This window comes from Rhipicephalus sanguineus, chromosome 1, assembly GCF_013339695.2.
Source record: "Rhipicephalus sanguineus isolate Rsan-2018 chromosome 1, BIME_Rsan_1.4, whole genome shotgun sequence".
NCBI lineage: Eukaryota > Metazoa > Arthropoda > Arachnida > Ixodida > Ixodidae > Rhipicephalus > Rhipicephalus sanguineus.
Window position 1 is genome coordinate 318,578,954 of NC_051176.1, and position 24,352 is coordinate 318,603,305.

A 24,352-nucleotide genomic window follows, 5' to 3' on the forward strand; every position below is an offset into this window, starting at 1 on the left:
ATCAAGAATGAGGCAATGCAGAGGCCGAATTGTATTTATGTACATGATTTGGTGCAACCAAAGTGTTGTCGACAACACTTTACACGTGATAGGCAGAGATGCCATTTCCTCAGCCTCTCCTCCTGTTTCAACTTCTGTGGAAGCCCAAGTGATGTGGCGGACAAGGGTGTGCTCCCTTCAAGTCCAGAGTTCCAAATCTGCCTTGTAGACGTCGATATACAAGAACATCTGAAATTTTGGATGCTAAAAAGCTTCGGCTTCCGATTTTTCGGACTTCCTGCCCAAATTTCAGATCCAAAACAGCATTAATTGAGCCCCCAACTCTGCCACATCTTTCATCTCCATATTGGAACCAGCGTTTTCTTGAGTTAATACATTTGCGACCGTAGCGGAGCTTGAAAGGCAGCTTCGCCGCAATACGGGGGTGTGATGAGGTGAAGCATATTGAAAATCTAGGGACCATTTCCAAACGGATGTTGACTGTCTCTTGGCTAAGTTCAACCGTAAAGGACATTGAAAGGCAGCTTTGCCGCAATACGGGGGTGTGAGGAGGTGAAGCATATTGAAAATCTAGGGACCACTTCCAATCAGACGTTGACTGTCTCTTACCTCAGTTCGACCGTAACGGAGCTTGAAAGGCAGCTTTGCCGCAATACGGGGGTGTGATGAGGTGAGGCATATTGAAAATGTAGGGACCACTTCCAATCGGACTTTGTCTCTTGGCTAAGTTCGACCGTAACGGAGCTTGAAAGGCAGCTTTGCCGCAATACGAGAGTGTAATGAGGTGAAGCATATTGAAAATCTGAAGGGGTCACTTTCAATCGGACGTTGACTGCATTTGTCTTTGGGAAGTTCGAATAGTTCGAATAGTAAAATTTCAGTGCGAATCGAATCGAATAGCAAACACTATTCGAAAAATATTCGAAATTTCGAATATTCGCACACCCCTAATGAATACACATCAACTCCCCAACTGTCCATTTTAGAATAAAGTTTGCTGAATAAAGCCGGTTCCACTAAGTGTAATTTTGAACAATGCGAAATTTTCAAATGCACATGCTACAGGAAAGGTTGCACGCAGTATCATGCATAACACTCTGCATCAATCCCAGTATTTGCCCAAATGCTGTAAGATGTAAGAAATGTTCGAGATAGTGTACAGTGAGGCACAGTGGAGTGTTCCCACAATACACTGTCTCGTACACAAGCAGTGGGCGAGCAACCCTTGCTGCTTTGCCAGAAATGTCTTCCTGAAAATGATACAAAAAAGTTCATTAAGCTTTCTGTGTCCATAAAAATGAATTTCTCGCCAAGGACTCACACTTCACTATACTTATTGGAGACCTTAATAATATACGTTGCTGGGCTAGTTGGTTCATAATCTTCAAAATTGGCTAGCGCGAAATCGACAAGGACTAAGAAGAAACACTGAAGCGCCTGTCCTGTACTTCAGTGTTCCTTCTTAATCCTTGTCGATTTCGATCTAGCCAATTTTGAAGATTATTGGAGACCTTTTAACAAAACGTGAAACAAATGCAAAATTGTGAAGCTGCTAAGTAGTTCCTTGTCAACTTTTCAAGTACACAGGGTGAAAAATATACGAAGGTAAAGAAATGTGAAACAACACCAGAAGTGTTACTCTTGACCTGTGTACCACCATTCGGGTAGATTTCGATGTCAGTCAAGTTAGCATTATAGTGTAAAGGGGTGTGAATGTTAGCGAGGTTCACTTCGTATTTAAACATGTTGGACACTAGATTCTTGATCAACCACAGGTGCTCTGTTTAGGACTTAATATTGGGCAACTTGGTATTGTCAGAAATTGTGCCAACAGTGAGAATAGTGTGTACAGATAATAAACACTATGGCAACATAATTCAAAACAAAATAACGAGAGGGAAGAAACAAGGTGATTCAACAGGTTCAACTGGCTTATATCAATGTGATTAAAATAGCCTTGCATAACTAATACATCTCCTAAAGGCAATAAATATGCATATGTAACCCTGGCAAGTTCCAGTGCTGACATGTGACTAATGAAGTGACAATACCATAAAATGCATGTTCTTCACAACACACACTGTCACTTAGCAGATGTCTGTCACATCATATGGCCATAATTATGTTTCATCATATGGTCATAATTATGTGACGATTATGCCACATGTCAACGCGCACAAATTGACATCGAGACGGAGGATCAAGACAAGCAAATCAAGCATGAAAACAGCATAAACAGAAAACAAATTCGGCCTCAATGCACATTTCATTACAGAACAGCGTGATAATAGCGGCTTTTTTTTTTTGCTTTCGTGTATAGTCCTTGAAAGCACGCTGCGTCATTTATGCTTTATCGCAAGGAAGGAAATTATGCTCTACAAACATCTTTTTTCAAGGCGCACTCGCACATTGATTAGCTGGCCGTGCGAAGCATGTGCTATATTCACAGGAGTTTCTAAACACGCATTACACATCGTCGCTATGTGAGCTTAATGACTGTTTTTTCTTTATTTTTCGATTTTTGATTGCACTTTCACTCGCAAAATCTACAGGAGAATACCTTCAGCTGCCCAAGCGATGATAAGGACGCGCGAACAGAGGAAACATTAGTATTACTTACCATTGTGTTCCCGATGGTAACCCGATCGCAGCGTGCCCATCATCTGCTTGGTAATATACACAGCGGCAGGCTCGCTTGAGTCGCCGGGACAGTGTCGCACCATATCACACCCGCAGTAAGACCCGCAGTAAGGCATATTGCACCATCGTCAAACGAAGCATTTTACGTCCAGCGGCAAAGAGCAGGCACAAAACGCGCACACACGGCCGACACAGCTGGGCAGTTCAGAAGCAGCGCTAACAAGGCCAAGGTAATGCCATGACGGCTTTGCTTGGGCATACCGCATGCTGCTCGGGCCAGCCTAAAACGACTCTCTTCTCGCGTTTCTTTCTTTTTTGCTTTTTTTTCCCCTTCGCGCGCGCATACGTCGCAGCGCTTTTAGAAGCGAAAGCTTCCTTGCTGGGGGTATGTCACGCAGCGTAGTAGTCCGCACTCACACTACGCATGCGCAACTCTCCTCCTTACCTCTCTCCAACAGCTGCGCGTTACTCTCTCCACTTCTCTACCAGCACCTGCTTGCACTTCTCCTGCGTTCTCGCTTCTGCTCTCACGGTGCATCCACTACTCTCCTCTAGTCTCCTCTCTTTCAAGTGGTAGAGCGCTGCACGTCAGTCCAGCATTTGCCTCGGTTAGCTCCTCTGAAATGCGGGCTCGGCATGCCGAAATTCTCTCCTGCGCAGCGCCGCGATGAGGGCCAGCGCATACGCGTGCCCTCCCCCCTCTCTCCTCTCCTATGCTGCCTCTCTCTCGCGCGCCTGTTGACCGCGTTCCCCGCACGCCCTGTGAGAATTAACGGCCAGGCTAGAGGGAAGACACGACGCGCGTAGTGTTCCTCTTCGCGTTCCATGACGCGAGGTCGGTAGCATGCCCAGCGAACGCCAACGGAACGCGATCGTGCAAGTGCTCCGGCTTCGCATCGCCTCATGGTCCCCTTTAGCGGGAGATGGTGTAATTTTTTTTCAAACCTCGCTTGTATTCCGACGCGTCTGATTGTCTGATTTCCTCGCTCTCGCCCACGGGCAGGCGGGCTGCAGCCGTCCGAAGGTCGAAGGGCATTTTATCTCGTTCCCTCCCGTTCACAGCGGCCGCTTAAAAAGAATTGCGTTTTTTTTCTTTTGTGTCACGTTTTCTCGGCACGGGATTTTATTCCGTGCGTTGAGGCAGGCCGCCTTGGCCAGTTCGTTATCTAAAAGCGTATACTGAGTGTACATGCCGTGCCAATCAGCCGCATCAAGGGCTTGCCAGCTTTTCCTTTCAGTTTAATTTTGATTTGATGGAAAAACAACATAAGCGAAGTCACGAAGCGAAGTAACGACAGTACCAATGCAAAGTATCAATATCAATGTGACATAAGCGAAGTAACGACAGTATCAACGCAAATAGATTGTGTCAGCGCTTACAACCCAGACGCGATAGACCGCGCCGCGAGAAGCAGCCAACCGGAACAATTAGTTTCCAGCAGCAGCCGTGAACACCGCCAAGTTACGCGGAAAGGAAACCACACAACATTGAAGCGAGGTGACGTAAGGCACTGGGCGGGGCTCCTCTAACGGCGCTGTCCTCTCCTCCAGAATGAAGCGAGTTGAGAGGGAGTTGAGAGGGAGTTGAGAGGGTAAATATTGCAATCGCTATATCTCCGGTCCTTCTTTAGCTTTTCGAAAAGTTTGCTATTGAACCATAGGTATTTTAGCAAACTAAGCTAAATAGTAGCACAGAAAAAAATTCAGACACCAAAAGGTAGCAGGAACACGGCAGGAAATCAATAGGTAATCACTTTGTTTTGTTGCTTTGTCGGTTACGGAAATGAACAATGACCCTACCTGTCGGTGAACAACTTCTAGAAACGTTACTGAGCAAAATTAAATGTACGAGTTCAGTCACGTTAGTTGTACAACACGTACGTATAATTCCATATAGATGTAAGGATGTTTCTGCATGCCCATGATATACAACCAATTAAGAGTAGCCTCACCTTTAAGAAAAACTGCCTTGATGCTTTTCTCACGCATTCGCATCACTAGGAACTACAGTGTACTGTTATTGCTAATTTAACTGAAAAAATGCCCCTTTTCTCACTTTTTTCTTTCGTTTTACACAGTGCATGCCCATGCAAGCATCTCGACTCAGCGCGAGCAGACGACCGCGGAGGTGCTGCTTGGTTGGGGTAACTAGTAGTTTGCCAAAGCCGCGGCGAAAAAGCCCCTAGTGGCAGAAAGCACCAATATGCCCTTGCTGGCAATTCTGCTCACTGGGCAGGTCAAGAGTACAGTGGGTCATGGTTTGAGGTGAATGACAAGGCGTACGAGTGCAATCCTAACTTGGACAAAGAAAGTACGACAACAACTAGCCCAACGTCGTTCCCTTTTGGCGTTTGCGTTGTCAGATGTTTCTGTGGCTAGGCCTGATCTGCGTCTCGAGCTTTGGGTCTCGCTCCCTTGTTTGTTGCTTGGCGTGTGAGGCCTGATCTGCTGAAATCGCTCCGCCGGCGCCTGTTCCATGTGTGCCGTCGGAACTAAAGAAATGTGGCAACTACAAGGCCCTGACGATGGCGAAAAAAGCAGCAATTATTCGCGAGTTGGAACGTGGCCAACCTCAATCTGAAGTTGCTTGGGTGTTTTTGCCGAGTCGGGCGATGAGATCATCCGTCAGCTACTCGAACCAGCGCATGTGGACAGTGACTGCTGTGATGACGCGCCTCCCACACCACAGCCATCAAACATGGATTTATCGTAGGCCATTTCAGTGCTATTTGCCAACCCACAGGGGTGGCCAAACATTGGCTGAAATACAGGCCGTCTTGGTCGCGCGTAAGCGTGTACAGACGCGTATTGACAAGTTTTTCCCAGCCACTGGGCCAACGAAGGTGCTTTTTTCTGGTGAATACTTCTTTCGGACTCCCGATTATTCGGACTTTTCAGCGATTCCCGCCAAGTCTGAATATTGGTCGGCGACTGTACACCAAGGATGCTATTTTCTGGGGCCTGCCTCTGTGCACGTCTACTGCACCACGTGACGTGCCACTAGGTTTCAACTTCACACTCGAGGACAGCATGCACCTTGTCATAGGCACGGCAGCCTCGTACGAAGCTTGTGTCTGGTGGTGAAGTTTTCATTCCACTCTCCCCCAAGATAAAGGGCAATAAAGACGTGGCACACCTGGGAAATGGTTCAGTGCCGCAGAAAATGTCGACTTGGCCAATTTCGAGAAATGCGAGTTCGAGATAACGATGTGTTTTAAGAGCTGTGCGAATAGAAAAATATTGGGTGCGAAGTGAATTAGAGTATTAAACTGTGAGTGTGAATCGAATCAAATATGCTTCGAATAGTTGTCAAATATTTGTCAAATATTTTTTTCACACTTCAAAGCAAAATTACAAAAAAAAAATTGCAGAGGATCCCTAAGCATATTCTTGTGAGTAGGAACGTGGAAGTGTTTCCTTTTGGCCAGATTGGTGAAGCGCTGCAGGGGTGCTGCTAAGTGGTGCTCCCTGGTTTTCCCATAAAGAATGAGGCAATGCAGAGGACGAAGTGTGTTTATCTACACGATTTGGTACAACCAAAGCGGTGTCGACAACACTTTACACTTGAAAGGAAAAGACGCTTTTCCTCAACCTCTCCTCCTCCTTCAACTTCTGTGGAGGCCCAATTGATGCAGCGGACAAGGGCGTGCTCCCTTTGAGTCGGGAGGTCCTCATCTGCTGCGGAGTTTTTGGCGCCGGCGTCAGTTCTGGTAGGAGAAGTCACATGATTTCCGCACACGGCTTTTGCGGACAGTGGACGAGTGCACGGTTTCGCAAACCTAGCCAGGTAACGCTTTCATGTTAAAATGTAGTGCAAAACATGGCCAAAAAGAAAACAATTCCTTTTGCCCGGTAACCCGTAGATCTGGCGGCGGCGCTCTGTCAGCTGTCTGAAAACAAAACTGTGCTGCTAGCTGTCGCGTAGTGACAGCTAGCAGCACAGCACATGTACCGTGTAATACTGCCATGAGCCTGGATAACTGAATATTTTGCCGTTTTTCGGGTTATACTAATGAATTTTATATCAAAGGCTGACTTCGTGGTGCCAAGACATTATTCAGAAAGCACGTTTCGCAAAACGAGTCAATCAAGTATGAAACCGAAACTATGTTCGCGGCATTAGTAACAGCCAGTGGCAGATGTATTGACAGTGCCATCGCAAAATGGCGACGGAACACGTATTAGAGCTAGTCCCCACAGGCTGTGCTCAACTACGGTCTGTTCCCAGCGAAGCGGAAAACGCCCCTTTCATTATGAAAGCTCATATCAGAAGAAAGTTATTTCGCACAATGAGGACAGCTACGTCCCATCTACAGGGGTGGAAGTGGGCTTCAGCCTTTTGGAGCAGCTCAGGGAGCAGGAATAATGCTGTTTTGGAGAAGCTTTGGAGCGGTAAAATGGGAGTTTTGGAGCAGATTTGGAGCATCAAAAAGTGTGTTTCGGAGTGATGCAAGTTAGTTTTGGAGCAGACTTCTCGGGTCAAACATGATCGTTCATTGAATTTTTTTATTTCTGGTTAACACAAAAAATTCCAGTGGTTTTTACTAACGTCCAATACTGATGAGCCGACCAGACTCACCACAAATTAATAATATACATGTACATATGATCCCATCACTAAAATATCACAGCTGACAGAGCAATAACATGGAGATATAAGCGACACTTTGGATCACTACAGTTGACTAGACCTCAGACAAATGAAGGATGTTCATGTCAATAAAACAACGTAGCTGAGATGACCAACTGAATAAGTTACCTTCATTCTAAACCTATGACACTCTATAAAATGAATTTAAAAAAGTCACAGTTTCACCGCAAGGGTGAAGCAATGAGTGCGATAGCAACAAATTGTAGCGTTATACGAAGTGAGGATGGCAGCTAACTGTTTTGTATCCGATCACGCGTAATTACAAAACGCTGGTGTAAGAGAATACGGCCGCTCCAGGGAGAGATGCTCTCCGCATAGTCACTTCGCGTTGGGAGCGCAGCACGTAGAAGGGTATACGAGCCGCCCGCTGTGATGGATGTCGAGATGATTCAAAGTTCAAAGCTGTTGCTGCTCACGCGACCTCCCCCCTCGCGTCTTTTCATAGTCGTTAATGACGGGCGGGGCGTTTCCTACTGCTTCGATGGCAGGCCTCCCGAGCGGGGTGATTTATCGCATGCACCCTCGTTGCGACAGAAATGGGCCGGCTCGTTTGATCTCTGCTTCAGCCGTGTTAGTCGGCATCGCTCGCGCGCTTTTACCCGCGCATAGAACATACGATGCGTGGGGGGATCTTATCAATTTGGACTTCATTTATCTAGGGATGGGCGAATAGTGAATTTGAGGTTCGAAGCGAATCCGAAGCGAATAGTGATTTGGTCGAATAATTTCGAATCGAATAGTTCGAATAGTATTTACCGCATATTATTAAGAAAAATGAGCATTTTTGTCATGACCCTTGCACAATATTTTTAAGGATTGGAACTAGGTATGAGTGAATGTCACTTCTTTGGTTTGAGATGATGCAGCCTTGAATAGTATCAAGATTTGAATAGCAGTAGGGTGCAAGTTATAAGTGGTGCAATACGTTACAATTTAAAAATTACTATACTTAGCGTATATAAGCCCATATAACACGCTTTTAAACTTTAAAAAATATGTACATTTAACCTTGAAGTGTGGCTTCACGGCACTGTGAATTTCCCCTGTATGGGTGGTTTCACGGCACAGCAGGCAGACGCTGCAGTGAACCCACCTTTACAGGGGTTATGTGTGGTCAAATATGTACATATATTCGTTCAATTCGAATACTTCGAAATTTCGAATAATCTAAATTCGTATCGAAGCGAATTCGAATACTTTAATATTCGTTTGAATATTCAAAACGCCCGAATATTCGCCCATCCGTACATTTATCTTATCATTTGGTGCTTTGCACTTCCAATAGTCAATTTTCGCGGAAATTGGCGTTTGTGCGCAGCTTGACACAGCCGGCCAGATTGGCGCAGAATTGCGCAACTGGTGCAGCACTTCCACCCCTGCATCTATTTTGCGTGCCTGAAACCGGCGTCCACGAGTGGTGCAAACAAAGGAAGGAAATCAGCTACCCGTATACTGGGAAAAGTTTCTACGGGCCAAAAATGGGAAAACATTGGGACCTCGATGACAAGCTTGCAGGCGTTCTCAAGCAGCTCCGAGTAGACCGAGCTTGTTAAGGTAACGGCCCTTGAAACAGCACGCGATCGAGGCGTATCCAGAAGTGACCTTAAAGGGGCACTGACACAAAATTTCGCGGCCGAGAGAGCCTGCTGGATCAATTCCCGTGTACGTGTGTGTACCATCTGCAAAATATCGACAGCGAATAAAGCTTGGAAGGCATTTTACATGAATTTTGAAGTTCGCGAGCGCGATCCAGCATTATAGGCCGCACCTGGTGCATTGACACCCTCGGAGGTGACCTGAGGTGACCCTCCGACTTCCCCTACGTCAACGTTTCAGCCGGTACACGTTATGATGACGTCGTAGCCCCCATTTCTGTTTTGACGTGCTTCCCGACGAATCGCTCCTCGCCAGCGGGTCAACCTGAAGTGATTCGCCACATCGAAAATTCCTTCCGCAAGAAAATCGTCGCCATCAAATGACAATGAGCCCAACGACGACAGACCGCGTGGAAATGCGTCACTGTTCTGTGTGCTCACGTGACCAAGCATTTCACTCGCTAGGTGGTGATAGTTGCACCCGGCGGCTTCTCGTTTTTGGAGCTCTGTCAAACCGAAACTGAGGCTGTGTCGGTAATGAGGAGCTTGTAATTAATTATCTGTCGCGCGCTGCAGCAAACGATGTGCCGTGTTATGACTAACAGGCCCCCAGCAACACATTGCAGCAAAAAAACGTGTGGCGAAAATTTTTGCGTCGGGATTCCTTTAAAGCCAGCAAAACTGCATCACTGAAGGAAAAGAACTGCCAGCGGAATGAATTCACTTTCTATGAGGGTGTATTGTGCTTGCCTTTTTTTTTTCTTCTGATCGTCAACATAGCAGCATGCCATAGATTTAAAAGATCTTGTAATATTACGCACAGATAATTTTATCTAGAACTCGAAAACTGGGCGCACATTACATTCAATTAGGTATGGTATGAGCAGATGCTCCGCTTCGCACTTTTGCACTGCACTCTTTCTAGTCTGTGCACAGTAATCCAGCTACCTTGTCTAAAATAGTGTCAGGGTGTGGTGACGACCATCAACCTTTCGACAGGTTGAAGTTCGCAAGGAAAGTTGGGTTTACGCGCATGATTTAGAAACACTGTCATTTGACATGACAGCGAATGAAACCGTTATATTTATTTTTCCGAAGTTCGAATATTTCCAATAGTAAAATTCCAGTGTGAACCGAATCGAACAGCAAACTCTATTCGACAATATTCCAAAGTTACAATATTTGCACACCTCTAGTTACCGTATAAGCTTGTTTCTCACTATTATTTTTATTATCCATGAATAACAATGCACCTATACGTATGTAAAATTTTTTTTTCTCACTTTACAGTGAGAAAAAATTCTGGGTGATTTTTTTTCGAAATAAGACATTCTGAATATTTCAAATCTGAAAAAAAAAAATTTTAAAAAGTCAACCCTGGGAAGCCGAATTTGGCGACAATATTCGACCCTCAAAGGATTAAGACAAAACCCAGGGAGTGGCTCTTTTGGCAAAGAAACTTTTGGCAAAGACTCTTGTACACACAATAAAAACCCACAAACTTACACACCTTTCCGAGGATCCACACTGCATTGCTGCAAACACCTTCGGGTGTCGTTCTGTTGTCTTTTCGCTGGCTGCTGATAAGCTCGAGTAGAGCTAGACACCACAGAGTTGGTACTGCTACTGCTGCTGCTGCTGCTGCTACTACTACTGCTACTGCTGCTGCCAGTGGAATGCTTCTCGTTCTCTGCAAAGGTATAGGTGAAGTGCCTCCTCAATATACAGAAATGTACTACTGCTCTCAAGTGAAAGAATTCATGTGTTTTAGATCCCACTCGCAAATGTTCAACACACCTGAAATTCTACTCAAATGGGCTCAGGGCATCCATCCTTGTTGCACTACATACAGTTCTCGTTCCAGGGTATTGTGATATGCCGATTTACTCTGTAATGCTCCCTCAGTTTAAGAAAAATCTTGCCTAATGAGGCACATGAAATGTTTGATATTGTAAAACCTACAGCATAGATCGCATATAACGTAAGTCGCCAGAGTCATGAATATCTGAACTATAAGCGGTACTGCACTATAACCAAAGCAGCATTTGTCAAAGGCTAGACATGTGCAAAACGTGACAGTGGCAAACAGGCAGCCGTGCAATTCCGAGAATTTGAGGGGCGCAAGGGTTCTGTAGCATAAAGTCATCGACTTGGTTTTCAGACATCCTCGCTTATGTGGACTTCCCTGCAGAACCCCACTGCACAGGAACTATGCCAAATGGCAACCATAACTCCGTGCACTCTTGATTTCCTGGGAGCGTGCTATGTCGAAAATAGTGGCGACTGTGAATCACCACACGAGGGTTGCACATTCCATGAATGTCCCCAATTAAATTGGTAATGTGAGTCACCCCTTTCAACATGCAGCCACTACAATGCGTTTTGTTGACTTGGCACCTAACTTGAATACCAATGAGGCAGTTAGCGCTCATAAGGCCAAGCCTGCAGCTTGGCAACTTGGCATACCATCGTAGAAAGCTTGCCCTACACAATATGGAGATTGAGCGCAGAAAATACCGCACTCACTGAATCGAGGGCACTGCCCAAGTGCAACTGCTTGGGTGGGAGATCAGCTGCAGCAGCTATTCTGCAATGGCGAAAGCTCGCATCGTAAAGCCTATACATTTGCGGAGCACCGCTAACAACGATGGTGCAATTGAGACCGCATGAGTGATGTCTTCACTCTGTGGCTACTTAACTATTCTCCGGACACAAAAAATGAAGAGTGACACGCACTTGACGAGAACGGGGCACCCATGCCTGTACACTGCACACATGGCAAGCAGTCAAAGCAAAGGCTTCATCGTCTAGGTTCCCCACTCTCCCTTCTTTGTTACTGTTGTTTTGCTCCCTTGACTCATCGCTCATTTGCGCCCCTTCTCGGAGCCACAGCAGAACCAGTTTTCAATTCGGGGCATTTTTTGGCATAAGCCTTGTGTGGAGGCATAGCGAGCACGTTTACCTCAAAGCACGTTAAAGAAGACTTAAGCCTGTTTCACATGACAGCGATTTTGCTCGAACAGCGGAGCGGCTGCCACCGCGGGAGCCCAAAAACAGGTTTTAAGAGCAACCAGTGGACGCTTTTAAAGGAGCACTGACACAAAAATTTTGCACCTTGTTTTTTTTGTTGCAATAGATAGCTTATGATCCGCTTATCACGGCTCCAAACCTTGTTTGCATGAGTGCGCGACGGTTATTTATTTAGAGACTTTTTTAGAGCGCCCAGTCGCAGTTTTGGTTTCAAAGAGCACCGAGCTAGGCAGCACTACTTCTGGAGGATGGGTAAACACAGCTGGCCACGTGACCACGCAAAATTGTGACGTAGGCGACGCGCGAGAGCAGGTGTGGCGGGCGCCGCACTTACGGATACTTACGGTTCGTCTGCTACGCCAGTTCGTCTGACGCGGGACGCTTCGAGCTGCTTGCTTTCTGATCCGTGTTTTTCACGCTAGAAGTACGGACGTTGTCCGTGTCGTTGCCAGGCATGGTTCGAGCAGTCAATAGAGCGTTTTAGTCTGTCCGGCATTAAAAAACGCGTCGCGTAAAACCAAATGAAGTGTCTCCAAGGTGGCACTAGGTCAAGTGGCGCCAGCTATGGAGGATTAGAAACAACTAACAAATGCGTAACCTATGTCCTCCGAGCATTCGGAAGCACCCATTTCGACTCATTAACCCTACAGCATTGATTATTTGACTATGGCTCTCAAAAACGACGCCGAATCGGGACGAATACGTTGCTGTCGAAGCTTAAGGACATCAATCTAAAGCAAATGGAAGCATCAGTTCGGAGCTTACACGCTACAGAGCGCACGGCGGCCGCTTGATAGATTCGAAGTGGACGACAACCGCTTTTGGCAGTGCGGCCATGTTTTTCGGAGGCGCGAATGCCTCGCCGGAGAAGCTTGCCGTGCACGTTGGGCAGCTCTCGCGCGTGTAGCGACGACCGATGTTCTGCGGCACCACGCCGTTGTGGCAGGCTTGCCGCTAGCGTGAGTGGGCCACAACATCTGCCAAATGGCACGACGAGCGAAAAGCGGAAGGGAGCACAACCAGCACATGCAAAGCCGCAGGCACGAAGAATTGGCAGGTAGAACAAGCGCACAAGCGCAAGGGCACGACCAGCAACCAGCCAACACAAACTCGCGACGTTTGTTTACATATTCGCCGCGTTGATGTCGGCGTCGCAAGGTGCTCGCATCTCGCTCAGTCGCGCAGCATGCACTTTAAAACTGATTTTAAATATGTTCTAGGCTATATTGGCCCTTGATATTTCGTAGACGTTCTGTATGGCTCCACATACATCTATTTCACTCATTATCTCGCCTTCGAAATTTTGTGTCAGTGCTCCTTTAACGCCAGCGATCTCGATCGCTGGAGTTGGAAAAATTCGCTCGAGGCAGAGCGTCTGCCCAAGGTCAACCAATGAGACAGCAGTGACGTGGGGAGAATGTGACTGCAGGGGTGGAGTCGAGGAACAGGCACACACGCCGGGAGGAACTCGCTTTCCTAGCAGACATCCACAGCAACGAGCTGACAGTGTAGAAGTGCCGTTCTTTTCCTTTTGTTGTTCTCTACGGCGCTTCCGTCAAAGCAGACAAATCGTTTGCACGTGTCATTTTGTTCTTTTGCATTTCTATCGAATCGTGGCACCAACATAGGTCCGGTCAGGGGGACCCTACGGCACTCCGCACTTGTCGTTCGCAGCACATGCTTCTGTTTTATCTTGTTTACCACTCTAGCCCAGCACGTTCGAAAAGTTTGCTGTCTTCTTTTTTTTGAATGGTCACGTACCCCGATGACAACAAGTGCCGCGGCCTTTTTACTGGAATGCCCAGAGGCAAAAAAAGAGACGAGCTCCTTCACAAACCCACATTGGGTAGCCAGCGCTACCCAGGTGGCGCTCCTAAAATGTACAAGTTGCGCCGCCCTGACGAGCTAGCTGAGAAACATCTAGTAATACAGAGCCACCGTGAGGCGTACGACTGCAGTCACGGCCCGTTTCAACGTGCCCTCACATACCTCGTGGCACGTTCAAACGCATGCTAAACGTCATTCGACGCTACCGCAGCTTTTGCTCGATGTGCGTCATTTTTTAGGTACTTTGCAACGCGCAAGACAAGTGAAGATCGGAACACTTCGCTGCACTGTTGCACAGCGAGCGAGCAGCGATGACACCGATTATTCTCTGCTGCGGTTTTATTGATGTGATGTGTGCGGACGGGTACATTCGCGAGAAGGTGCTGTCGAAAGCACGGAAGCTGTTCAAGCGAAGTATGTCTATGACGCGGAAGAAGCTGTTTTTCGCAGAGACAGCGATTGTGACCTTTCGGCGAAGTGTCAAGCACCGTACGACGTAAACTTACAGGTAAGTGCGTTCAAATTGCGCTAGCAAGCTCGACGGTGTATGCAGAGTGCTCGTTGTGCGCCTGCTTTGAAACAAAATTAGTGCATCAGGCAGCACTGAGAACATTCAGCTAAGTGGGTGACAGCTGTTTTGAGCGAGCATATAACATTTACGTAATCTGTAGTTACAGCTCTCGTACTATATTACAGAAGCTGTTTTGCTACACGCTTTCCTTTACGGTGTTTTTAACGGCTTGCATGTGCCCACTAAATGCTCGTATCGCAGTCTTTAAAAAAACGTTTTTGAAGCTGACGGTGAAGCGTGAAATAAATGTAAAAAAGCCGGTGTAAAGTGGAGATCAGTGGTGTTAGCGGAAATACAAACATGTCGCAGGTCTCGTGTTTTAACGACGTCGACTCGCCATAGTCTGCAGACCGTTTGCAAACTTGCGATCGGCCGTCGTGTAAGCCTGATACTTAAAGGGGCCCTGCAACACCTTTCTTAGTTATACTGGAATAGTCTCATTATTGACGTACGACTCTTCACGAGTCATATGCCTGTTATGATCGGACTTCACGGCTTGGCGCCGCTGGATCGTCAGAATGGTATGGCGGCATCAGCCCTGCTTTCTTCGACCTCAACGTTCCCCGAAACACACCAGATGAGGCGACACACCAAGGCAAGGAGAGGTTTGCAACTGTCAACACACCTGACATCGCGGCCAGTCGTCAGGAATAATGCTGCAGTGATCCGTTCATTGTGTGTATGGTTCCTTTGTGGCTTTGTGACCTGACTGGGAGCTGGCCGTCCGCTGCACCGACGGCGCTATCAAGTCAAGGAACGACTGCACCTGACAGCACACCTCACAACGTAGCCCGTTTCCGGGAATGTGTACCGCCGAGATCCCTTCTTGGTGTGTATAGTGTCTTTTGTGTCTTGTTCGCTTCCCGGGACTGTCCGTCGTCCAGGTGCGCCGCTTCTCTCTTTCCCGGAGTGCGAAGGAGGCGGTGCTTACTTAGTGGGCGGAGATGAAGACAACGTCTTTGATTGGACTGTCTTGGACTTGATTGTTTCCTCCAGCAGGGAATCCTGGGAAGGCCCAGGCGTTATAACGCGAGCGTCGAGACGCTCCATGCAGGCTATGCTACGACGACGCTTCGACAGGCCACGTCGAGGCTACGTCGACGCGACGCAGCGTCGCTAGACGACGCTACGGCACGCTACCAAAACGACATGTAAAATAAACGTTACTGTTATCAACTCCGGCTCCTGAACACGACTTCTCCCAGAGGCCTGGCTGCTCCCCGGTCCTATGGGCAGACCCCCGATCACATCAACTGGTGGCAGCGGTGGGATGTCCTATCTTGACTCGGTCTTCAGCGATGGTGAGTGCTTGACTTTCATTGAGATTTGCCAGTTTTAGCTTTTGTGTTTTCTAAACCTGCAGTCATGTTCCCGTGCGTCTAGGCTTCGCTTGTTCGCTTCCTAACGTCACGGCTTGTAAGAAAGTCCTCACTCGTGAAGACCATGGATTTGGTGGCCAAACCAAAGAAACCAGACCTCTTGTTACCTTGTGAAGAGCTGGGAATTGAGGTGGGGGAAAGTCAGAGAGAGCCGCAGCTGATTAGGGCAATTCAGGAATGCGGTGCGGAGGAGGACGAAATTGAGGAGTGCTGGGAAGAAGTAGAAAAAAGGCAAAAAGAGGCCGAGAGAACCAAAAAGTGGGCCGAGGAAAACGAAAAAAGGGCCGCGGAAGTACGTAGGAGGGTGTCGGTAAAGGCGGTAGACCTTTTGCAGCCGTTCGAAGTCGGCTTGGACATCGCACTTTTTCTTATTAATTTTGAGCGGGCATGCGAGTATGCCGGAATCCCCCGCGAAATTTGGCCACGAGAATTGCTAACACTTCTCCCGCGCGAGGCCGCCGCTGTAATAGCTAGACTCAGCAGAAAGGATGCTGAAGCGTATGACAAGGTCAAAGAGGCGCTGTGTAGCAATCGTCACTTGTCACCAAAAGCATTCCGACAGCGTTTTAGGCATACGCGCAAAGCTAGGGAATCAGACGAGACCACAGCCGTAGCGAGTAGCTCAAAAGAAAAAGAGAAGCAGAAGGCGTTTGAGGCTAGAAAGCCGGTCGTCTGCCGCCGTTGCCAAGAGCCTGGTCATCTTTCGTTCGCCTGCCGAAAGCCTAAGAAGGTTCTCTCTTTGGTGGATAGCAGCGAAATTAAAGGAGCAGAGAGCGCTAAAGATCCACAGGTCGATAGCCAGGTAGAGATTGTGGGATCGTTCGGACTACCCGTTACTGAGGCTGCCGGGTCACAAAACCTGCCCAAGCATAATCCCTCTTCGAATGACTCGGATATGCTTCTGAGAAAGGGCCTTTGTTTTGGTGACCATACGGCTGAATCTCCGACGAGTCCCACAGCTTGCGAGTCCGCTCCCGAGATGAAGAGCTGCGAGATTCAGGAAGTCTTAAATGCTGCTGATCCACAGGTTGAAAGCCACGACCAACACGAGGGTGGCCAGACAGAAAAGATAGTTGAAGAGGACGGTGTGCGTTTTCCGGTAGCCCGCGTGGAGGTTGAGGGAGCGTTCAGACTGCTCGAAACGGAGGTTTCCGCGTCACAAAACCTGCCCAAGCATTGTCCCTATTTGACTTCGAGTCACTCGGAGATGCTCTTGAGTAAGGGCCTTTGTTTTGGTGACCAGTCGGTAGAAGCTCTGACGCGTGCGACAGTATGTAAGTTCGCTCCTGAGATGACACGTGGCGCGACTCCGCAAGTGTTAAACGCTGCTAATCCACAGGTTGATAGCCGCGTGGAGATTGCGGGACCATTCGAGCTACCCGTGAATGAAGCTGCCGGGTCACAAAACCTGCCCAAGTGTTATCTCTATTTGACTTCGAGTCACTCGGAGAGGCTTTTGAGCAAGGGCCTTTGTTTTGATGACCATACGGTTGCAGCTTTGACGCGTCCGACGGCTCGTAAGTCCACTCCTGAAAAGAAAAGCGCAGCGCATTGTACGCGGCATCGGTCGGAGGATGAATTGATGGGCAAGCATCTAGACAGTACGCGCGTGACAGCTGACGAGCATGGTGAAGCTGATGAGCATCGGAGGCGGACGAAATGCTCCAAAGTCTGCACCAAGAAGCGTGCAAAGCGGAGAAAGCGTCCGAAGAACAAAAGTGCGGCACAGATCGCGACGCGTTTGAGGAAGAAGTTCGGACATCGGCCCGAAATTGCGAGAAGGGTGCGATTGTCAGCATTGACAGGTTTCTACCGCATGCGTCCGAGCCGCTGAAAGAAAAAGAAAAGAGAAGCGCATGCTTCGCAGAAAAGGTCGGAGGGCAAAGGAGCTTCCCATTGTTCCTTTCGCGGAACGTTGAAACAGGTGCGACACCGCGAGGTCGGTGACCTTCGCGAGGTGGCAGGAGGCGACAAAGACAAGTCCGTTTCAGGGAAAGTAGTGAGGCTCGACGAGGGGGTGATTAACTTTCATGCGTATCGTACACCCCGCTTGACGAGAAAAGCCTTTTGTGCGCGACCACCGCGAGTGCGCCTGAAAAGTTGTTGAGGACAACTGTTAACTTTTCATGGAATGTCTGCTCAGGATTTGTCGAAAGAATTTTTTTGTTGATTTTAGTTAGGAATTAGTTTTTCTTGTAGTGTTCGCGACTCTTGACGGTTTAGTTCAGCTAGTATTGAACTTTGTTTTCTTTGGCGCTCTATAGTTTTTTTTTATTTTTTTTATTTTTTTTGTTAGCCGATATGCATTCTGCAGTTAGCTATCCAAAGGTTAGTGACACGCATCAGAGCAAGTTAAGGGCTTAAGAGATGGGTGCCCTGAATAGGATTATGACAGCCGACTTCAAAAAGAGTTTGTGGCGTTTCCGTTCCTTGTCATGCGTGGACGCCAGGAAATATTAAGTCAGGGTGTCCCACGTGTTGGATAGCGGAACCATAGGCGTTAAGCTGGAAGCTTGCGAGAAGGATGGGCCAAGCTAGGCTTTGTGCCAGTTTTTGCAGAGCTGCGCGAAAATTAGTTTTGTTTGTTTATTGTTCTTTCCGCATGCGTTCTGTGTAGGAGCGAATAGGGAAAAATTATCGCGAGAGCCGCTTTGTTATTTGTAAGAATTGTCGTCGCAAAAGCTGAGGTTGTGTTGATAGGACCACGATGTTGGGCAAGTGTCAGTAACGCTGTTGACCCAGCCGCGCCTTTCCAGTTTCACACCAAAGCTTTAGACACCTTTTATTTGTGTTTTGAGTTCATGACATGTAATTAGTGTATTGTGTAAATCACTCCCTTTCGTTATTGTATCGCCCGTAGCACCTGCGTGCCTAAGAGGATGTGGCTTTCTCTGCAAATGATACAAAACGTTAGGCTATTGATTTTGTTCATGTTTAGCATGTCTGTGTTTCTTATTGTTTTGTTAGTTGATCTGTGACTTTCACGAGCGAGAGCGTAAATGTAATTTTCGAGCGAGTTTTGACTAGAGAATGTAGCCTGGCATTTCTCAAGGTCAGTTGAGTGCTCTCTGTTTGTTGTGGCTTGGGTTTGGCTGGTTCATTTCCGGCACTTGCAAGCAGTTTCTCAGGTCCAAAGCTGGGGCTCAGCCGACGTGAGAAGGAAGACAGAGGAGAAAGTCTACGGCCTCTCCGGGGTGCTTTGGTGTTGCATCCCCTTCAAGACCTCCTGGGGCGGTGGACGGGCTGTTATGATCGGACTTCACGGCTTGGCGCCGCTGGATCGTCAGAATGGTATGGCGGCATCAGCCCTGCTTTCTTCGACCTCAACGTTCCCCGAAACGCACCAGATGAGGCGACACACCGAGGCAAGGAGAGGTTTGCAACTGTCAACACACCTGACATCGCGGCCAGTCGTCAGGAATGTACGCTGCAGTGATCCGTTCATTGTGTGTATGGTTCCTTTGTGGCTTTGTGACCTGACTGGGAGCTGGCCGTCCACTGCACCGACGGCGCTATCAAGTCAAGGAACGACTGCACCTGACAGCACACCTGACAACGTAGCCCGTTTCCGGGAATGTGTACCGCCGAGATCCCTTCTTGGTGTGTATAGTGTCTTTTGTGTCTTGTTCGCTTCCCGGGACTGTCCGTCGTCCAGGTGCGCCGCTTCTCTCTTTCCCGGAGTGCGAAGAAGGCAGTGCTTACTTAGTGGGCGGAGATGAAGACAACATCTTTGATTGGACTGTCTTGGACTTGATTGTTTCCTCCAGCAGGGAATCCTGGGAAGGCCCAGGCGTTATAACGCGAGCGTCGAGACGCTCCATGCAGGCTATGCTACGACGACGCTTCGACAGGCCACGTCGAGGCTACGTCGACGCGACGCAGCGTCGCTAGACGACGCTACGGCACGCTACCAAAATTACATGTAAAATAAACGTTACTGTTATCAACTCCGGCTCCTGAACACAACTTCTCCCTGAGGCCTGGCTGCTCCCCGGTCCTATGGGCAGACACCCGATCACATCATGCCGCAACAATTTTTCGAATCCGTCAGGTCTAAGTGGTATTACCAAATTATAGAGATCATGTTCCGCAGCTTTCTCCCTCAACTCAACGCCGCGAGCATGCGGAAAGCTGCGCGGGGCGTGAAGGGAGGGAGGGCGGAGGTGCGAGGAGGCGGGTGGCCCTTTTTTTCATTTTTTTCTCTCTGGCGTCTCGGCGCGACCACGTGGTCTGTGGCGCCACTTCCGGTCGGCTTGCGCGCTCGTCGTCGAGCGGAGGCCGTCGCACCGTGCGTGTATCGCGCGTGCTTGAAAACTGCGAGTCGGTTTGGTAATGTTGGGTGTGCACCTCGAACTGCCGTAGTGTTTTCATCGCTCTGCCAACCATGGACGCAAACCTGCGTGCGCGTTTGGAACGAATGACAGCTGAGATGGGTTTCAACCCACACTCCGATACACCGCCTCGTCGCACTGCTCGCGCTTGAATCGTATTCAACACGGCAAAGCTGTGTGCACCCTTCTCCCAGTGGCGGTACTTCGATGCTGTTTGCTCTTCGAATGCGGGCGCACAGTGAGTGCGTGCTGACAACAAAGAACTAAAGCATAGAAGAAAGGATCGTGGGGCATCGGGCCGGCACGGACCCATCCCCCGGCTGTCTGCAGCTACCGTGAAAATGCGAGTCTGCTTGGTTGCTGTGTCGCGGTTTCTTGGGAACCTGAGACTACAGGGAGGATACGCCGAGGTACGGCTCGATGACATACTGAACAGACAGCGAACGGGACTCTCACCATACAGCGAACACAGGTATCCTAAGCTAGCCGGCGCCAGCATTGTTATCGAAGAAATGCTGCACCGCTACCTCGGTAGGTCGTGAGAACGTGCCGACGATGCAGTTTCCAGCTGACGAGGCAACACTCGAACGGCTGCCACTCTCAACGGCAACCGGCGATGGTCAAAAGCACCGAAATATTCACGATTTTGGCACTGCGCATGGTGAAGAAAACGCAACCACGCAACTACGAGCAGACGAGCTGTCGGTGAGACCGGAAGTGCTAATATTAATGTTTGTTCGGTGTTTTAACGGCATAACACAATATAAACATACATATTATCTACTTATTGAACTCAAAATTGACAACAAAGGTAATAATGAGGGTGTTATCGTGATTATAACATCAGCCAATGGTGGAACTGCCGACAATCGCGTCATATATTGCGGACTAATACATCATTTGTCGAGAGAAGAGGAAGCGATTTTCAGCTGACTGAGAATTTATTGTAAAATCCAGGCCGCTCGCTTCGCTATTATATTTGGCTCGCGTGTTCTCGGGAGCCTCGACTACCGATTGGCAGCGCTTTTTGACCCTGCTCAAAAAGTGTTGCAGGGCCCCTTTAAACAAATCCTTTGAGGAACCTAGTGGTAATTGACTTCGTGGTGGTTTCGAGGTTTACATGCAGTGTGTGATCAGCAATGGAACATGCGTAGACAACACGGTTTTTCTAGCGGTCATGGATTTGAAACCTGTCTACAGCTGTGCACGTGACAGTGACGTATAATACCGTTTTACTCGAATGTAACGCGAGTGTTTCTTTCTAGATTTTTGGAACCTAAAGTCGACGCTCGCGTTACAATCGAATATCGAAATTCTAGTTTTTCTTCCTGGACGTAATGAAATGTCACCCCTGGCGTTACAATCGCGGTCACGTTACAATCAAGTAAATACGGTATGTGTAATGTACGGCGCAATGCTTACGCAACCTAAGCTGTCATGTGCTTTCTTTAACTTTTCAAGGCCAGTTTCAAATAAAAGATATGTGATGTTTTCCAGAGCACCAACCCATGTGCATTGGTGGAAACAAGGCCGAAGGGAGTCAACTATGCTCTGAACTATTTTTTTCAGTTATTAAAGACATTTTTGATTGTGGCATTTGTGAACACAACAATACCGCCGGTCTCAACGCTTCTTTTTCCTCGTTTGATGATCACGCACGGCGGCATGATTCACGTTAGCAGCCACTCATATTTGTTTGTATGCCCGAGTGTTTCCGGCAATGCCCAGCAGGGCGGCGCACCCTGTCCACGGAAGCTCCAGCGCTGGTTCCCCATATCGTCGACTGGGCCGCTTGCACCTGGTTGCCGGCCCAGACGGCTCACCAACGCCTTGCGGCATTTGAGAGCAAAAGCCACCGAAAGCCCCGTGAAAGCTTAAAACCACAAAAGTCAATTCTTTCTTTTGCTTTTCCATGGCCAAGTGTATAAGCGTAAAATAAGGTAAAATGGTAAAATAAGAGCTGGAACAGAAATAAACAGGACTATTGAAGTTGTTTAATTGCACTCTGATACACTGCACATTTTCGTAATTCAAGGTTTACGCGCGTGAAAATCGAGCACCGAAGTACAGTCGAACCCGTTTATAACGAACTCGAAAGTGTTGCGAAAAGTGGTCGTTATATCAGTAGTTCGTTGTATATGGACTCGCCCTTAAAAACGTGCGCTCAGCGGCCAAGCCATTTTTTTTTCTTTGTGCACTTTTATTGAAGTGCTAACAACCCCTTCGGTGACAAGCTAAGCCTTTTCGCGCCGTGAAGTGACTCCCGCTGCGTGCTCACGAGTGAATTAACCGGCTTTGCAATGAGCTGACACCGTTTCACCGAAGCGCGGTACCGTGTCGTGGAGCCGATCATCCCTGGCTAGTTGCGTGCAGTGCGTCGCCTACTCGGCTCGCGGAGTCACTGCCGGGCCGCTTGTTGTATGCCGTATGCGCACGCTTGTACGTTCTTCGTGCTTGCTTCACTCCGGACCGCCCACGGGTGTGGCGACTAGCCTCTTCGTTCAACGCGGCGAAAACAAGCATTTTGCAAGCAACGCGCACTCGACGTCTCCGCGATGCTCTCGCGGCCCTGCACGACGATGAGCGGCGCACTTGAGTTGTCACGTAGTCAAACACGCAGTATATGCTCGCTGTCAGTGCATCGACGTCCTCGCTGTCGACGTGCATGCATCGACATTAACAACAGCGAGCTACTTTCGTTTCTACAAAGTGACGCGCACTTTAAAGCGGTCTCGCACGACGCGGCGGCGGCGAACTTGCGAACGGCAGCATGGCGCGCTCGTACCGCCGTCACGCCGTCAATCTGCAGTGTACGGCGTACGCCACACGCGCAGCCGAGCAGATATCTACAGATGACTGTGATAAGGTTGTCGGCTATAAGGCATAACGGCACGTTCTTCGACGGCCGCCACCTCGCCTTCGCTCGTTTCTGATGCTTATCCGCGAAAGCATCGCCGCAATCGCGCGGAAGTCGTAATCACCGATCGACCGGCCTCTGCTGTTACCGAAAAGACGGACACGACCTTTTGCGGCACATTGTGGCGTCGACGAGTTTAGGGACGCAGTGAACCTTTTTACGATGGAAAGTTAACGCGGTTATCACTTCTTGCATTTATGCCTTCTTGCGTTCCAAGGCATTGTTTGGTTCATCGTAGGCGGTCCTAGCTGCAGAGAACGGCGTCAGGAAAGGTTACGGTGCGAAAGCTGACCGCAAGGCTTCATGCTGCCTACTATTTTTTTCCCCTCACTGCCATTCTAGCACTGAAGAAAAGGCTGGAAAGTGAGCGACCTCGCTCGCAGCGTCCGAAATTTGCGTGTGGTGCTCGCCGATCTGGGTATCTTAGTCGCGAGTAAACTGCAGCAGGGCACGCGCGAGCGCGCGCTCCTGTCACGCTTTAGAACGCATGTTTTAACTTTTTTTTTCGCTTCGTATGCGCCATATTTTTACCGCAACCGTGTCTGAAGTGTTCGTTGTAAAAGTAGGAGGCTTTGAAAAATGTTCGCTATATCTGGACGCAGCTTCAATGGTTAGCATAGGAAAATCGTAAGTGCACACAAATATGGTCGTTATAACCGATAGATCGTTATATGTGAGATCGTTATAAGTGGGTTCGACTGTAGAACGCTGGTGAAACTCGCAACCCAAATGCACCAAAACAAGCGAACTCGGAGAAAGGGAACCCGGGGGTGACAGGCGCTTTCCACAACCATCACTGCGCATCGCAGAGGCGCGCGCCGTGCAAGAGCGGTGCCTATGAAACGAAGCCGCGTCCGAGCGTCCTGGTGCCGCTCGATCGCCGCGGGCCCCGCCGCTCATTCGCTCGCATGTGAAACAGGCTTTAGACGTGTCAAAAGGATTTCGCTGAACTTGCGTGAACTAAAGGTGTGGCTCGGTCATGGCACATGTGCTTCTTCCTGCTTGGGCACAGTTCATTAACGCGGCAGAAAATGAAAAGATGACTTCGACTATGCTTTTCCAAATCGTATGCGGCTGCGATGACACACCTGACACAAGTGTATCAGACAGGGCTGTTCTGGCTGAGATGCGCTTCATGATATTTCCACGTCTGTCAGAATTCACAGAAAAAGCAACACTCGGGAAACTTGCCGAGTCTGGTAATGGGCTGTACGCATTTCATTGCCTCGACTTGAGCGTACAGAAAGAGCCGCGGCCCGCTATTGGTGGGCCTGACAGGTACGTAACTGCCTTGTCCACAGCATGTAGTTGAAGCATTATCGCAAGCATTGTAGAAGGGTACGCATTTGGTACGCATTCAGCGCCGGGTACGCATTCAGCGCCGTCGTCTCGTGTCCTTTCTTGTCCCGTC

At 48.6% G+C, this 24,352-nt stretch overlaps 1 protein-coding gene across 1 annotated transcript in view; it reads right to left on the reverse strand.

Annotated features, from left to right (window-relative positions):
• LOC119379474 (WW domain-containing adapter protein with coiled-coil homolog) overlaps positions 1-24,352 on the reverse strand; it is a 467,389-nt gene that overhangs the window by 208,403 nt on the left and 234,634 nt on the right. The window contains exon 8 of the mRNA XM_037648773.2: positions 10,397-10,576. Coding sequence (XP_037504701.1) covers positions 10,397-10,576 — 180 coding nt within the window. The remainder of the gene's footprint in view (positions 1-10,396; positions 10,577-24,352) is intronic.